The 17,551-nt window shown below is 32.5% G+C and overlaps 1 protein-coding gene across 1 annotated transcript; it reads left to right on the top strand.

Moving 5' to 3' along the window:
• Nucleotides 1–11,555: 11,555 nt before the first annotated feature.
• Nucleotides 11,556–15,360, top strand: LOC110111600 (squamosa promoter-binding-like protein 10). The gene is made up of 3 exons (XM_020843543.2): nt 11,556–12,379; nt 13,788–13,981; nt 14,686–15,360. The coding sequence occupies exons 1-3, from the start codon at nt 11,769–11,771 to the stop codon at nt 15,060–15,062; spliced, it is 1,182 nt and encodes a 393-aa protein (XP_020699202.1). The 5' UTR covers nt 11,556–11,768; the 3' UTR covers nt 15,063–15,360.
• Nucleotides 15,361–17,551: the final 2,191 nt, after the last annotated feature.

Below are 17,551 nucleotides of genomic sequence, written 5' to 3'. Positions count from 1 at the left end.
TAAATTTAAATGAGAATTTGACTCTTAACATGACGCAATGGAGAAAAAAAAGGATTCATGTAGTTGAACCCACATAGTCGGATAAATGCATGATGTTATTGTTGTTTTATAATAAGTACAATCACGGTTACAAGATTTTATGAATATTCACTAAGTCGGACAAATCCTTGATACAAGAGTTAAGAAAAATACATGCCTGGTTTTCTTTTTGTTTTTTGGATGAGAAATGAACAACAATATGAGGTGTAAGGATTGAACCTATGACCTTATTGGTGGGAGATGATACATGAATCACAAGGTCTAAGCTCAATAATTCATAATGATTCACATAACCTTCTATAAGAATTAAATTAATATAAATATTTTATGACTCTTATTTGTGACAACTAGATTATATTTAAGAGTAGCGAATCCTAACCAACACATCAATTTTGGATGAAGCCAAAATTATAAAAATTAAATCAATGCTAGTTTTTTTTTTTTTTGTTATATGTGAGGGGAGAAAATTAATAGTTTCATTTCATAAAATAAATAAATAAATATTATCAAAATCATTGCATTTCAATTCAAAACATATAGAAATTCTGCATATCATAAATCATAATATATTCTCACCCCATTAAAAATTTAAAAGTCACAATTTTTATCCAATTGAGTAATCATTGACTGCTCTTTCAACATATAAAATAATACCCCTCTCCATTTTTAATGATTTAAAATCAAAGGCTTCATTTGGGACTCGTTAATTCCAGCTTCTTAAAGTAACTTTTTAGAACAAAAATTTAAATTTTGAAAGTTGTTTTAATAAGCAAGCCGTCCCAAACGAAGCCTTACAGTTTTCTAGTACAAAAGTTTTAATTTTTATACTAAAAAGCTACTTTAAGAAACAGTAAAAAAGTTGTCCCAAACGAAGCCTAAATATACAGGAGCATCTTCTTCCTTTAAAAACAACAGATTTCTTCTCTTTTGTCAACATTTATATAAGAAAATCCAATGGAGTATCACACAGAAGAGGAAGAAGTTAACAACCCTGTATGCATGCGAATCTCATGAAACATTCATATTTGAACTGCTCTATATTAAATTTAAATGAAAGCGTATCATCAGACATCACCTGAGTACATTTCCTGGGGGTCCACATACAGAAGAAGGCTCGTGAATGAGACTCTTCAGACAACTTGATCTTGTTCTCTGTTCTTTCATTTATTTGTCTTTGTATCTTTGCAGTGGCAACTGCTATGCTAACACATCATACTTATTATTTATACGACAATGATTTTCTTTCTTCAATTCGTTGAAATCTGCTACAAGATATGGTCTGTTTTGGCGGAACTCCGCAGCAAATGAGTCACGGCGAACTCGTGCTAACTATCATGGCAATGCATGAGAGGATCTTTTTTCTCCTGCCAGCCTCTGTAAGTTGGAGAAATTTGCGTCATTGTATTTTTGAAGTAAATTTGGTCAGATTTTATATTCATTATTTCTTTGATATTTTAGATAAATACAATATATAATTAATAATCATTTCCAAGGCGAAAAATATTTTTTTTTTTTTTGGTTAAAACTCATATAGGAGCTTACATGTTAATTCAATAAAAAAGATTATAAGTCTTTACTAGAGACCGATTATAACTCACAACTGATCAAATAACTACAAAGAAAAAATTTAAAATAAAAATTTCTATCACCCAGACCATTTCAGTCATTTGTAAGGAGTTATGAGAATATTTTGATTATTATCATAACTAGTTTAATTGCACAAGCACAATGTGCACTTTTTTAGAATATTATATGAAATCCTATTAAAATTTTATTTATTTATTAGTATGTTCTAAAATGAAATTGAAATTTATAAATTAAAAAAGTTAAAGATAATTTTTTAAATATAGTTATTGTGATTAGCTTGACTTAATATGTATATAGAATAATAATTTTTATTTAATTAAATTTGAAATAAATTAAGCAAAAGATTTATTTTAAATTTATCAATTTTTTGGCTTTATTTGATGTGAATACAAACTTATTTCATTTGATTTGAATTTAATGAGAAAATGTTATTTAGTTATTTCTTATTTTTACATGTATACATTTATCACAAATTTACACTTCCAAATTAATCATTTAAAATTTCATTACCATGCAATTCTATCAACATACGCATAATTATAAATTGCTTCCGACAAATGTTTCATAGTAGCCTTTTGTTTCCAAAAAATCTCTTCCTGACATTGCAGTTTACTAAGAGCCATCTTAGCTTCATTGAGATCAGAGCAATTGGCAGGCGAGGGATTAGCTTGGTAAGAATCCTCCAAGCCATTGATTTTCTCTTCCATTTCCTTAATATTGGTAAAAACATTTTTAAAAAGATGCCGGTTCCACCAATTAAGGACCATCTTTAACCTTTTGAGTTTAGCCCAAAGCCTAGTCATACCAGTAATAGCATTATCCGGATAAATAGGCGCCAACCAATTATTACTAACAACATCAAGAAAGGAATCATGAGTAAGCCACATATTCTGGAATCTAAAACTAGAGTTCATACCCACCTTATTACAATTAACATTAATCAGTAAAGGGGAATGATCAGAAAGGGTACGACTCAAGTGAGCAACCTTAGTATTATTAAAAACATTAATCCAAGCAGAATTAAAAAGAACTCTGTCAAGCCTTTACTAAAGATGCCCCCTATTCCAAGTAAATCTATTCCCAGAAAAACCAATATCAATAAGGTTACAATTCATAATCATATCATTAAAGTCTTCCATAGAATGGAAAATGGGATGAGCACCACCAACACGCTCATCAAGGGAAGTGATGGCATTAAAATCCCCACCCACCAACCAAGGTAAAGAACAAATATTATGAAAATTCTCAATTTTCTCCCACAAGATTTCCTACCATTACGAGAATAAGCAGCATAAACAAAGGAAGCAACACACTGAAAGTTTAAGCATTCAATATTACAATGTAAAACTTGAGCATAATTACCATTCACATCCATTCTCACAAAATCTTTCCAAAACACCCAAATTTTGTTAGACACATTAGCAAAAACATGCTTAAAACCTAAGAAATTAGCAGTAGCTTGAAGTTTATCCATAGAAATAAGAGGTTCTAAGAGAACAAGAACAGAAATATTATTAATACGACATAAATTCTTAATCCGAAGTTTAGAGGAAGGGCAACCGATCCCCCTCACATTCCAAATAATAGAATTAAACATAAAAAATATATTAATGAGCAGTATGTGATCTAGTATTCCTAGGAGAATGCAGAATAACATTCCTAGGCTTACCTCTCTTTCCATGGCTTTTAGAAAAACTAAGATCATTATCCAATCGAGCATAACATTTAGCAGTTATTTCAATCTCTGTATCAGTAAAAGCATCAGAATTAAAATGGTCAGAGAGAGGATATTTATTGTTCATCTCACCATCCAAGGGGGTAGAAGCCGAGCTTTCATCTTCCAAAAACAGGACACCATCCTCCTTAGTAGAGGTATTGACCTGCTTTTTATTAGAAACAGTATTATGATGACAAACAGCATTAGTACTAAGAGATTTATTGGAATTAACTAAAGGATTAGCTTTAGTAACAAGGGCAGCATCATTAACATCATGAGCACTATTAACACTTTTAAGAATCTCCAAAGAGTTAGAAGAAGCAACAACCCCTTCATTTAAAACAACAACCAACTCATCCGAGCTTTTCACAATTTCAGCATTATCCCACTTACCTTGGTCTAGGATATCAAGGGAACCAACCTCACCAGTTTTAGGTAATTGAGCATCAGTACCATTCTTTGGCGAATTAACAGAAACCACATTAATATTGTTAGATAAATTGGGAATGAGGTTAGCATTCTCTCCACTTTTTTCATCAACCAATTCTTCACCTAAAACCTGAGGATTTATATCAATATCCTGAGAAACATTGGGACCCCCTTTCTCCTTAACTTCATTAGAATTAATAACATTTTTTTCCTTTCTTAAATGAGGATGTAATTGAAAGCACTCATTTATACCATGGCCATGCATCCGACAATGTGAGCAAAAAATCAGTAAATTTTCAATCTCAACCTTTTGAAAATACCCGTGCATCTCCGATCCTAACCAGATTTCTTGTGGATGTTTCTTAGTCACATCCAATTCCACCAGGATTCGAGCAACCGACGGTCTAGACAGAGACACCGTAGCTTGATCAGTTTAAAGCGGCCTTCCAAACACAGAAGCAAGACCAAACAGAATTTGAGAGTTAAAGAAATGTAAACGCAGATTAGGGAAAGCTAACCAAACCGGAGCAATCGGAGATTCTTCCCTAACATCAAAGTCCGGAGACCATTTCAGAAGCCTCATCTGACAACCCTGGATATAGTATGAACGACGAGAAAAAATACGGCTATAATCCAGATCGTTAGAAAGTTGGATCGAGACATGTTTCGAATCAAGCAAACCAACCGAAAAGGATCCAGAAAGTTTTAAACTGTAAAAAAATTTTCTGATAACATCAAGGTTAGGTCTGCGAAGCATAAACTTACCAACAAGCGTGAAAGAGAAAGGCGCAGCCAACTGATGAACCACACCCTCCTCAAAAATCAAAGCCGGACACCCTTTGAAAGTAGAGTGCACAAAATGAACTTTGGCAGAAGCAGACGATGGACCTGAAACCACATCTTTAAATGATCTAGTTTTACCAGCAAGAAGAGGGCCAACGCCCGGGGTAGACGACGTCGGAACCGACATCGCCCCCCACCCCAACAAAAAGGAAAAACAACCCCAAACAGCAAAAAACAGGGGAGAAACAGGGCAAAAAGGCGGCGAAAAAAGCCCAGAACGAATGAACCAGGAAGAGGAAGGAAAATACCAGAGGCAAAACGCAAGAACAACGGCAGAAACCAGGCTAGAAGAGCCACACACTAGCAGAGAAGAAGATCACCTCAAAATCGCCTCGGAGACGCAGAGAGGCGGCTAGGGCAAAAAAAGATTAGAAGAAAATATGATTAACAGAACAATATATTCTTATAAAAAACCCCTTATAAATAATGTCTCTGCGAGCTCAGTAAAAATAATTTTTATCCCCCTCCCGGGATTCTAGAGTATATATATTTGAAGGAACTCGCATCAAAAGGGTAAAACCCCCTAGCCAAGAAGCAGGCGACCAAACTAGAAGAGAAAACTGAGACTTTTCCTGTGTTCTATTCACTATCATTGACACATAAATTATTACCTATGCTTGTTCTTGTGATCTTTCTTTGAAACATATCATAACAAAATTTCTCTGTGATATTTTATAAGTTTTCTTAAATCGGGGTGATGATGCAGCAAAGCATGCCAATTAACAGCTTCAGAAAATACTATTAATCATTTCATTGATATTCACCGACGACAAGGTCGCATCCTAGCTTAGTACCAGTCCTTGAGAATCTCCTTAGCTATGTAAATAATTTAGTCAAGCTAATATACATATGATATTCTTCTTAATTTACCCGTTAAAATATAGTTGACCGCATGTATTAATATGTTTAAAGGATTTTATTGTCAAATTTGTATGCATGGTGTAATATAATTTATATGACTGCAAGTATTAATTTCATTTTTTTTTTAATAAAAAAACCCTTATGGGGCCTACGCGTTGATTATAGAAAAAATTACATGATCCAAAAAGGAAACCCTCAGCTTGCTAACACTCAAAAGAGCTACTGATAATAAAAACCAAGAAAAATAAACCTAAGAGCTGATAGTTCCCACATAGCAAAGTTATTTGATAACCTAGCAACATTCTAAAGAAAAACAAAACAAGCATATGAAGAGGAAAGATCCAAAAAGGAGAGATCCACATGTATTAATATGTTGTGTTATTCATACAATAGAAATGTGTAGAAATTAAGAGAGGTAGATTTTTAGATTAAGGTTTCATTTGGAATAGCTTTCTTACTACTTTTCAAAGCATAAGCATTTTTTTAATACATAAAATTCTTAAATTAGAAAATTTTATAGAAAAAAAAAATATTTTTGAAAGAATAAGAAAGTTGTCCCAAATAAAACCTAAATGTTTAAACATATTATCTCTTTACAATACAACTAGTGCTCTTTGCAATGTTTTTATGTTAACAAATTATCAAAGTCATCATAATAATTAATACTATTCTTCTAAACATTTAAACTTCTTTTTCTTATCTTATAGTGAATTATAGAGTCTTTTTGGGATAGCTATAGTTTTTTATAAAAATTGTTGCAAATGAAAAAATTCTTTACAAATTAAGTTGTTGTGGATATAATAAATATAATATTTTTTAAATATCATATAACAATTTTCTTATAGCTCCTACTCATTTATAAAAAATAACAGTCTGTCATAAAAATTATTGAGAAGCAACTACAATAAAGCAACAGCAACTAGAAAGCTGCCCTAAATATGCTCATAATCTTGCAAGCACCAAACCAAAATGATGAGAAACTTTGGCCCCCAAAAGATGCATAAATTACTTTGTTCAAAGAATCAATATATACAATAACAAGCAAATTAAATCCCTCAACTAAATTAATTTCCATTCAATGGACGTAATGGGGACGACTAAAAAATTTTAATGGTCCTTTTCAGAAAGTTGAATAGTCCTTCAATGCGTGAGAGAAGTACAGCGTAGATGTTGGAGTTTAATTGGCAAATGTCAAACTATTGTTAATGTCAAATAATATTAACTCAAAAGTTTGAAAAGCCTTATCATTTTCTATTATATTTTTTTTGGTTTTTTTCACTTTCTCTTTCCTTGTTTAGGGTTGATAAGAACGCGGATTAATTAACTAAGATGGTTACGTTTGGTGCATTTACTTATTCAACTGCCAATAGGAAGTACATCCACAACCATCAGCGACTACCAAAACTCAAGGTAAATGAACCTATATATCCAATATATGCTTTAATCTTCATTAACTATCACTGTATATCAAAAGAATAAATATATAGAAATAATCATAATTTGAACGTGGTTTAAGCAAGAAATGTATTATAGATATCTACTCCACATTGTATGGAAAAGCTAAACTAGATTGATATAAGAAAGTAGGCGACAAACTCATCTAGGCTTTATTTGAGACAGTTCTTTGCTATTGTTTTTTCACTGCTTTCAAAAAAAAATTGTACCAAAAAATTACTTTTAGAAAGTAGTAAGAAATCTATCACAAACAAAATCTTAATCAAAATTATTTGATTCTATCCCAATCGAGAACTATTTTTTTTGCTTTTGAGATTAATATTTGTTGAGTTATAAATCGCTATATAGCTTCTTGTAATACAAGATTTATGAACCCTAATGATAACTAATTCTCTGTCACTCAATGAAATTGAGAACTCTCATTAAATGAGGGAAAGGAGAATATAACTGTCATATTATTAAGGCCATGAATTTCAAAATTAGTATATAAACATAGGAATGCTCTCAAAACCCACCTGTCAATACTGGAACTTCTCAAGCCACTCATATCATGTATAGTGATAAGGAATATTTTTATCATTTGAGGTTCAGATAGATAGGATAAGAATCAACTATGATTTAAAATAATTTTCAAGTAAGCTAGAGCAACAATATATGAAAGAAAACTAAAGATGATAGATATATATATAGGATATATAGTTTAAGTAGTTTAAGTGGTTCAAAATTATTGATCAATATCCATTGTGCAAAGTTGATAGATTTTTCTTCTATAATATATAGGGAAGTGAGTATAGCAATCCTCTAATTTCTACGTACAATAATATATATAATTAACTTCCTCTCTTATTACAAGAATTATAGAGAATTTGAATATTTTTGCGTGGATTTGGTGTCACTAGCCTCTCTTTAATTGATTGTTTAGATAATCAATTCTCTCCTCTTGTCGAGATGTTGAAATTGGGTATTTATAGATAAAACTCTTATTTTGGGAGTTGATCCATTTAAGTCATAATGGTTTGGGTGGCTTTACTATCTTCTAGATTTAAATTTATCCATGGACAAGATTATCGATCAAAGCTTACTTATAAAAATGTCCTAAGTAACCATAGAGAGATAGGGTTTAATGAAAGGAGCTCTAAATTTTTACTATATTATCAAAAAAAGTATAATACTTGTGACAATAATTATACTCTCTTAGCTTATTCTCTAATCCCCTATTTATAAGTTAAGGTTCAGACATAGCACTATAGTGTAGTATATGCTACATTTAAAACAAATATCTAAATTACTTTTAAAAAAGCCAACTAAATGTCTAACACATAAGTAAATATTACTAGCTCATAATTATTTAATTACATTGAATGTCCATGATTATTTTCTTACAATAAATGAATTCTTTTGAAGGCTTCAACAATAATGTTGGGCAAGTTCTAACAAATAGTTGTACCAATTTATGATTACTTAAAAATGCTTGAGATGAAACAAACTCAATTTCACTCAAGTATATAATGAAAATGTCGTATATTGAAGTAAGCCTTGAAAATAATTTATATATATATATTTTATTATTCTTTAGATAATTTATCTCCCTCCATTTGTTTTTAGTCTTTATTATAAGGATTTTTAAGCAATTGCCCCCCATAAAAGTTTTAAATTACTATGATCTTTAGACAATTGCCCATCTAAAATTAAAGAGATAGAATTCATCATTTTATTTATTAATTTAAATTCCAAAAATATCCTTACATCCAAAATTTGTAAGGTCGAACCACATTAGGTGACGTTGTCCCCTTGGACCCCCCGAATATCAAGTTTCCTTATTATTTAGCGACCTTAGTTACTTTTGGTAGCTAAAAGATATCTTTAGCGAACATTTTCTTTTTGTCTCTATTTTTTCTGAGAAGGCATTAAAGTATTAAACAGGTAAATAGGAATCGAATTGAGCACAGATTTAATCAAAATTAACCGGCCACCAAAAGATAAGAAGTTAGCCGACCAACTAGCAATACGTTTTTGAACCAAAGTAAAAATATCTTCAAAGAGAAAATATATGAAAGATAGAACAACATGATTTAAAATAATCAACTATGATTTAAAATATTTTTCAAGTAAGCTAGAGCAACAATATATGAAAGAAAACTAAAGATGATAGATATATATAGGATACATAGTTTAAGTAGTTTAAGTGGTTCAAAATTATTGATCAATATCCATTGTGCAAAGTTGATATATTTTTCTTCTATAATATATAGGGAAGTGAGTATAGCAATCCTCTAATTTCTACGTACAATAATATATATAATTAACTTCCTCTCTTATTACAAGAATTATCTAGAATTTGAATATTTTTTGCGTGGATTTGGTGTCACTAGCCTCTCTTTAATTGGTTGTTTAGATAATCAATTCCCTCCTCTTGTTGAGATGTTGAAATTGGTTATTTGTAGATAAAACTCTTATTTTGGGAGTTGAGCCAATTTTTAAGTCATAATGGTTTGGGGTGGCTTTACTATCTTCTAAATTTAAATTTATCCATGGACAAGATCACAACTTACTTATAAAAATGTCCTAAGTAACCATAGAGAGATAGAGGGTCTAATGAAAGGAGCTCTAAATTTTTACTATATTATCAAAAAAAAGTATAATACTTGTGACAATAATTATGCTCTCTTAGCTTATTCTCTAATCCCCTATTTATAAGTTAGGGTTCAGACATAACACTATAGTGTAGTATATGCTACATTTAAAACAAATATCTAAATTACTTTTAAAAAAGCCAACTAAATGTCTAACACATAAGTAAATATTACTAGCTCATAATTATTTAATTACATTGAATGTCCATGATTATTTTCTTACAATAAATGAATTCTTTTGAAGGCTTCAACAATAATGTTGGGCAAGTTCTAACAAATAGTTGTACCAATTTATGTTTACTTAAAAATGCTTGAGATGAAACAAACTCAATTTCACTCAAGTATATAATGAAAATGTCGTATATTGAAGTAAGCCTTGAAAATAATTTATATATATATATTTTATTATTCTTTAGATAATTTATCTCCCTTCATTTGTTTTTAGTCTTTATTATAAGGATTTTTAAGCAATTGCCCCCCATAAAAGTTTTAAATTACTATGATCTTTAGACAATTGCCCATCTAAAATTAAAGAGATAGAATTCATCATTTTATTTATTAATTTAAATTCCAAAAATATCCTTACATCCAAAATTTGTAAGGTCGAACCACATTAGGTGACGTTGTCCCCTTGGACCCCCCGAATATCAAGTTTCCTTATTATTTAGCGACCTTAGTTACTTTTGGTAGCTAAAAGATATCTTTAGCGAACATTTTCTTTTTGTCTCTATTTTTTCTCCCTATTAACCCATTTTCTTGTAGTAAGGGTCGAGCCAAATTCGATGCAACTCCAGCAATTACTTATAAATTTGTTCCCCTTGAAAATTAAGATTGATTCCGTCCCTACTTAAAACATATTAGATTAGATAAAACATTTTTTGCTTTCGTGGGCTCAACAAAGCCTTCGTCATGCAACAGTATCTTGCAAGCCTGAAAAAAGTCGTGCAAATAAATGCTTTATATCTAAAAGATTAAAGTTAGTTCATAATCATAATATCGTCATGATGTAACTATTTTTCTTAAATTATATTGGCTTTGTAATTTGAACTGATAGTGCGATCTTTTGTCATTTTGCTTTCGAAGGCCTTGATCAGAGCTGTACCTTCATTCATGCAAAATTTTGTTAAGGAACGTTTCAGCTTTGAATGGAAGATAGCTAACCGACAATATAAGGAATGAATACCAGAACATACCCTAAGTAGCATGCAATTTCAGTGCACATATATAATCACTTTTTGAAACACACATTTGTAGCTTATGAACGGCTTAAGTGAGTGAAGCTGACTCATGAGTCTGATATGACTCTTCTAAATAAATAGCTACAAGCTAATTATTCAAATTTGAATCATTCCTGACTTGAGTTGTCAGCTAGTGAGTCCGCTTTAAAAAAAAAATGTTAATGTAAAATATATCAAAATTCAATGATTTTAGTGTAAAATATTGTTAAAAATTTTTATATGAAAGATCAAAATTAAAAAAAAAAATCAAATCTCGAATTAGCCAATAGTGAGCTCATTTTATAATTGTCATTTTTATTGCTACATATAAAAAAATCTTTGATACAACATAACCTTTTCTATCATTGACAGAGAGTAATTCTACAAAAAATTATATATATTTATGTATAATAAATTATGTGTAAATGAGGTATTTTTTATAAGAATTTATATAAATAATATCCTTTAGAACTCTCCATTTGATTTAAGCGACTTAATTCCTTGCCATACTTTTTCTCTTTTAATAGAGTAATATTTTATCTATCCAAAATCACTCGTAATAAATAAATAATCACAAACAAATAATGCATTAAAATATATGATTTTTATTCTTTCTTATATGATAAATATTTGGGCGAGCTTAACAGTACTCCTTCCAACATTATGAATCTATACTCTCTATTCGAAAACCCTAAACTTTATAAACTCCTTCAAGGAATTTCTCTCTCTCTCTCTCTCTCTCTCTCTCTCTTTCTTTCTCTCCAACCCCCCAAATATCTCATGTGATCAGAACAGCAGTAAATTCATAGAAGAAGAAGTAGGGGCCACTGCATCCATATTTATTCCTACATCCCAATATAATCCTTCGCAACCGGAACCGTTTTCCAATAGCCAAGGACCCCTAGCTTCCACTTCTCAGTACCATCCTCTCTACTATTCTTCCTCTCTATCTTTCTCTCTCTCTCTGCTCCTTTTCCACTGAAAAAGATGATGAACACATCGCACAACACCGAAACCTATGCTGCCTCACCTTTCATGTCCTTTGTAGGGATAGAAGGCAGCGGCAGTACTCATGCAAGCCAAAAGCAGCAACTTTGGGACTGGGACTCCTCTAATACCTTCTCCTCCACCACCCACAGCCTCCCTTTCTACACTACTCACACCATTCCTACGCTATTAGATGCCCCACCTCCTTCCCTCTTCACCATCAACAACCCCTTACCCTTCTACTTCCCTCCCCCACCGCCACCTCCTCCTCCACCATCAGCCAACATCATCCCCGACTACCCTCGCGCCTCCGGTTTCTTCAAGCTTGAGGATGGTCTCACTGCCGGAGGCTATGGCGGGCTGGCTGGCGCTCGCATCGGCCTCAACCTCGGCCATCGAACTTACTTCTCCTCCGTCGATCATCAGCTGATGTTATTCGGAAGGTCGGCGCACCACCAGCCGCCACGGTGTCAAGCCGAGGGCTGTCGTGCCGACCTCTCTGGTGCAAAGCACTACCACCGTAGGCATAAGGTGTGTGATTTCCATTCCAAGGCCCCAGTCGTTTTCTTCCCTGGCGGGCTGCAACAAAGGTTCTGCCAGCAGTGTAGCAGGCACGTATTCATTTTTTTCAGGCTCTCTTATCTTCATTTCTAATAGGAAATTTTTTTTTTTCTCTAGCAAACCTCTAAGCATTGAAAGAGAGTGAGAGAGATAGGCTTTATTGAGGTTTTCTCAAAGTATATAAATGGTTTGCATGTTTTTTTATCGTTTTGCCTTATGGTGTTCGAGGTCATTTACTTCTTGTTTGATGGGACTTTATGGGTCAATCTTCCTCATAGGATTTTCTTTGACGTTTAAATACCTAAATGATAACTAGGAGATTACAGTCGTAAGGGTTTAGGGTTTTCATCAAGGTTTTGAAGCTGAAAGCAGGAAGAAATATAGTAAAATAGTAATTTATTTTTTTTTTCTTTTTTCATGATTTTTATTAATAGATCCAAAGCACAGGCTTGAATACTGATAATTATAGGAAATGATAGATTTATATATATATAAACATTAGGAAGTTTGATGATTCAAAACTATGAAAGCCTTTGTTTATAGATGAAAGTTTTATTTAGCCAATTGAAATTGTTAATTTTGCATGAGTTGGATATATATTCCCTTCACTGTTGGTGGATCATTGCATCAAATATCATAATAGCCCAAAATTTCAAAATCAAGTAATTAGCTCATAAATAAATAAAAATGGTTCATTTTAATACATTTTGCACATTACACCTTTTTCTATTAATTATTTGAGTACTTTTGTTTAAAATTTTGGTTAGATAAAACATTCTCTTATTTTGATTACTACATTTTGTCTATCATTTAATAATGTTCTTGAAATTACAAGACTAAATCTCATCATATTGTAATTTATATTCTGATGAAAAATAAAATGTGAAAACTTAAAAGAAAAATGGCCAAAATTAGAATATAACATTGAGTGTTAAAAAAAAAACATTGAGTGTTTATCTTTTAATTTTGAGCATTTTAACTGTCAATCCTACACATATTGCTTTAGTATATTTGATGAAATTGATTTCATTGTCTTCTTTGATATTCATGAATTATTACATGAGGATTAATTTGATTTCATTATTTAATTATTATCTTAATACACCACAAATCTGTGTATTAACTGTTGTATTAATATTGTTATTTTCTTTAATGTGCACGTTCAAGCTTTCACCTAAAGGGATTATTACTCGCATGCATATTAATTAAGCTGCATGGATCTCCATCATTTAACTCTAATAGTTCAAAATGTCCAAATTCATACAGAATACTTTCTCGCTTGTATTCTAATATGTTCGTTTTTATTTGCAGACTAATTAGATTTTGTTTAGAATAATCTTCTACAATGTAACATATATAGCTTTGTCGTTCAAGTGTTAATTGTATCTCTCCTTCATCTTTCTCTAAGTAGCTTTATTATACTCCTTGATCTTCTTACAACGGCCTTTTATTCTACAGATTCCATGGCCTAGCTGAATTTGACGACACCAAGCGTAGCTGTCGAAAGCGCTTAGCTGAGCACAATCGCCGCCGGAGGAAGCCACAAGCCCAACCCCCGGCGAAGGGTGGCTCATCTTCATCAGTAGCTCCAACTATCAAAGCTAAAGAAGAAAACAAAGTAACATCAGGAACAAAAACCAGCAAGCAACTCTGTAATGAATCTTACTTCACTTAAACATAGAAATCTCTTCTTTAAATACTACTAATTAATGTTTTATCTTACTCGTAATATATATTTAACCTACATAATCTTTTTCAGTAAATCATATAAACTTATCAGGATAAACATGATTAAAAGAACTTGCTACGTCTACATATATAAATATAGAAGCCAAAATAACGAGCAAAGCCAGCATGAGCTGAAAATTCTTCAAGGATGTTGCAGAAGTAAAAAATATAGATAATCAAGGCCTCAAACTACATGGAAATTTGTGAATACAAAATGCTGAAGTTAATGTATAGCAGGTTTTTTAGATATATACCAATTTAATCTTGGTCATAAAGCTCATCATTATTCTCATCAGAATTTTCAAAATTTGTAGACGTCATGAGCAGTAGATCTCGTGAAGCAACACCTTTTGATATGGCTCTTTTTCAGATTTTCTATATTAGAAAGGGCTCATCGTTATCAAATTTTCTATTGCTTACATCATCAAACAAATTATGAAAATGTTATGAATCTATTTTAGAATGGACTCATCTTTATCAAATTTTCTTCTAGTGCTTACATTATCAAGCAAATTATTTTCAACCAATCTCTAATCAGAGATAATTTAATTTTATATAGAGGATATGATAAGAATATAGTACTATACTTCTTTGTTGTTACTAATAATGCTCTTGTATTCATATATAGCGAGTATTATCAAACCCAACAACACCATACCACCTATTCTGAGCAGCAGCAACATTAGCTTAGAAGGGCAGCAGAAGAAAGCACTGACTCCATTTACTAGTGGCTCAGCTCTATCGCTCGGGGGAATTGGCGGTTCCACGACTCATGAGCAACAAAGAGTCTCTACTTTTATGTCAGCAGAAGAGAAAGCTTCTCAATATCAACAACAATTCCAAGGTCACTTCGCATCTCCTTGCTCATCTTCCAACACTTTCTTCCCTCACCAAAACTTCTTCAATGAGGGAACTCATTCAGGCGGAGGATCAGAGATGGCTCATCACAATCAGAGCAGCATTCTTCAGCTCGGGCAGGCTATGTTCGAATGGGACTTTATTTGAAGCTTTAGTAGCAGAATATCTTCTATATATTGCTCTTTCATAAATGTTTTACTCATGAATAAAATTCAGTTCCATTTTCAATAATTCATGATGTATGTCAGTGTGAGTTCCTTAATTACCTTTTGCTCCCATTTTATCATAAGCCTTGTACACGTTAACTGACAGTTCGTAGTCTCTATAAATATGGTGCATTTAGTGATAGAGAGGCATGCAGGGCATTGTTATTAATGGGACCTTTCATGCCCACATGTATCCCGTTTGTTTTTTTAGGTGTGACCATATCAGCACCAATGCACCGGATCCCATCAAACCTCTGCAGTTAAACGTGTTTGGGCGAGAGTAGTACTAGGATGAGTGACCTCCTGAGAATATAAATTCTCAAGCTTTAATATAAGTATCTTATATTCTTAACGAATTATATCTTTTTGTTTTGATTTTGGGAAGTAAAAATGATTAGCTTCCTCATAATAGCAGGTCTATTAGTTTTGAAGTACTATTGGAGTGAATGGTTAGTCCCGATTTCAGGCATTACCATTAATTGCATTTTTAGAGCAGTAAGATATCATTAAATGCATACTTTTAATATCTTTGGGTTCAATAAATAGGCTTCATCTAGTATCTTTCATGGATATATGTTAAGTATTGATCATCTCTGTGCATGCTGAATTTATGTAATGCTCGGGCTTTGATATCTTTGAGAGCTTGAAGTTTGGGATTTTTTTTAGGGTTAAAACTCATTGAGGGGCTTACGCGTTAATATAAAAAACAAGGTTACAAGGTCTTTAAAAGGAACCTCCAGCTTTCTAATGCTTAGAAAAGCTACAAAATAAAACAAAATAAAACCTAAAAGCCGATGGTTCCTTCTACTAAAAATTACAAAAATATCTAATAACATACTAGGACTGCAATTAAGAGGACAGCACCCAAAAAAGGAATATCAAGTGATAACAATTCAGCACGTAATTCCTGCAAAAAGAGATTTAAATTAGTTTATTAAAGAGATGGTCAATCCGTAGAGAGCAAAATTGGCTTCATACTAGTGGATTTGTTCCTCATACGGAACATAGATGATGACTGGTAAGAGTTTTAAATTAGTTTATTAAATATATCTATGTTATTATAATTATATCTTATATTTTCAGAAAGAGTACCTTGGTCGGGAGCCAACATCATTGGAGTTGCATATAATAACTCATCAATATCAAACTGACTATTAGTGAGTTGATGAAAAGGCTAAGAAGGCTCATGTGAGTATAATTTTTTGAGTTTGAGAATAAAAATTTATTTTAATAAAACTAATTGTAATATCAATAGATTTTATGGATTTATTCTCGCATGATGATTTTGTACGAGCTCAAAAAAGTCGGCAGTCTAATGGTGAGGGATCATCTTCAGGATCGACCCAAATTTTTGAGTATCATACATGGTCAGATGTTGTTGAAGGAAGACAGAGGGGGAGGGTATGTGGCTTGGGTTCACAGGGCTATGCTTATGAGGGCAGTTCATCAACCTTAGTATTTTATGATCCAAGTGAAGCTGAAAAAACTGTAAGCCAGAGGATTACAACGCTGATTAGAGATATTGAAGAGATGAGAAATGTTCAAAATGAAATGCAAGTAGAGCTACAATCCTACAGAGATAAAAATCAAAGGAAGAAAGAGCAAGAGACGGAGCAGCCACATGCATCTCCAGACAGCGAGGATACAGCCGAGGATTAGCACTTTTTTATGTTTGATGAACTTATGATGATTTGATTGTAAACTTATTTGGTTGAACTTATTGAACTTAGAACTTTAGTTTGATGAACTTGGTTGAACTTGTGAAGTTAGAACTCTGATTTTATTTATTATTTTGTTTGGTTTAATTTATGAATATATTTGTGATAATTATTGTGATTGATTATAGTGGCATGTTGCCCAAAATTGTGGTTATTGTTTTCTATGCATGTTTAGAGTTTAGGGTTAAAATCTCTCAAATAGAGAGGAGGCTGTCCAAACCGCCGGTACAAAATTACGTATCAACGGCGGTCCAAGCCGCCGCTAAACCGCCGGTTTTATTTAGAATCCGGCGGTTTGTCGGCGGTTTCTGGACCGCCGTTAATACCGGCGGTTTAACATATAAAAAACACCGGCAAACCGTCGTTAACAGACGGCGGTTTAACCGCCGGTTAAACCGCCGGTGACACCGGCGGCCCATGAACCGCCGCCAGGAACCGCCGGTAATAGTCATTTTTCCTGTAGTGCCTATAGCGTCCAACCAAAAAAAGCACTTCTTTCATAAGCTGATTTAATGAAATATATATGTATTAGCTAGTCAAAATGTTGACCACTTTTGATGCGTTGATCAATGGTATAGTCTGGATGCGTACATCGTCCCAGCTACCTCTTAAAGATTAGGTATAAGTACAGATTCCTATCAAATGAAAACAATAACAGCAGGTAGTCATGGCCGCTAGCTTTCTTACTCTCTAACAAGATGAGCAATATCAC

This window comes from Dendrobium catenatum, unplaced genomic scaffold (genome assembly GCF_001605985.2).
Source record: "Dendrobium catenatum unplaced genomic scaffold, ASM160598v2 fragScaff_scaffold_1199, whole genome shotgun sequence".
Lineage (NCBI taxonomy): Eukaryota > Viridiplantae > Streptophyta > Magnoliopsida > Asparagales > Orchidaceae > Dendrobium > Dendrobium catenatum.
Note: the sequence above shows the minus strand (reverse complement) of the source record. Positions and strands in the feature narration are given on the sequence as shown.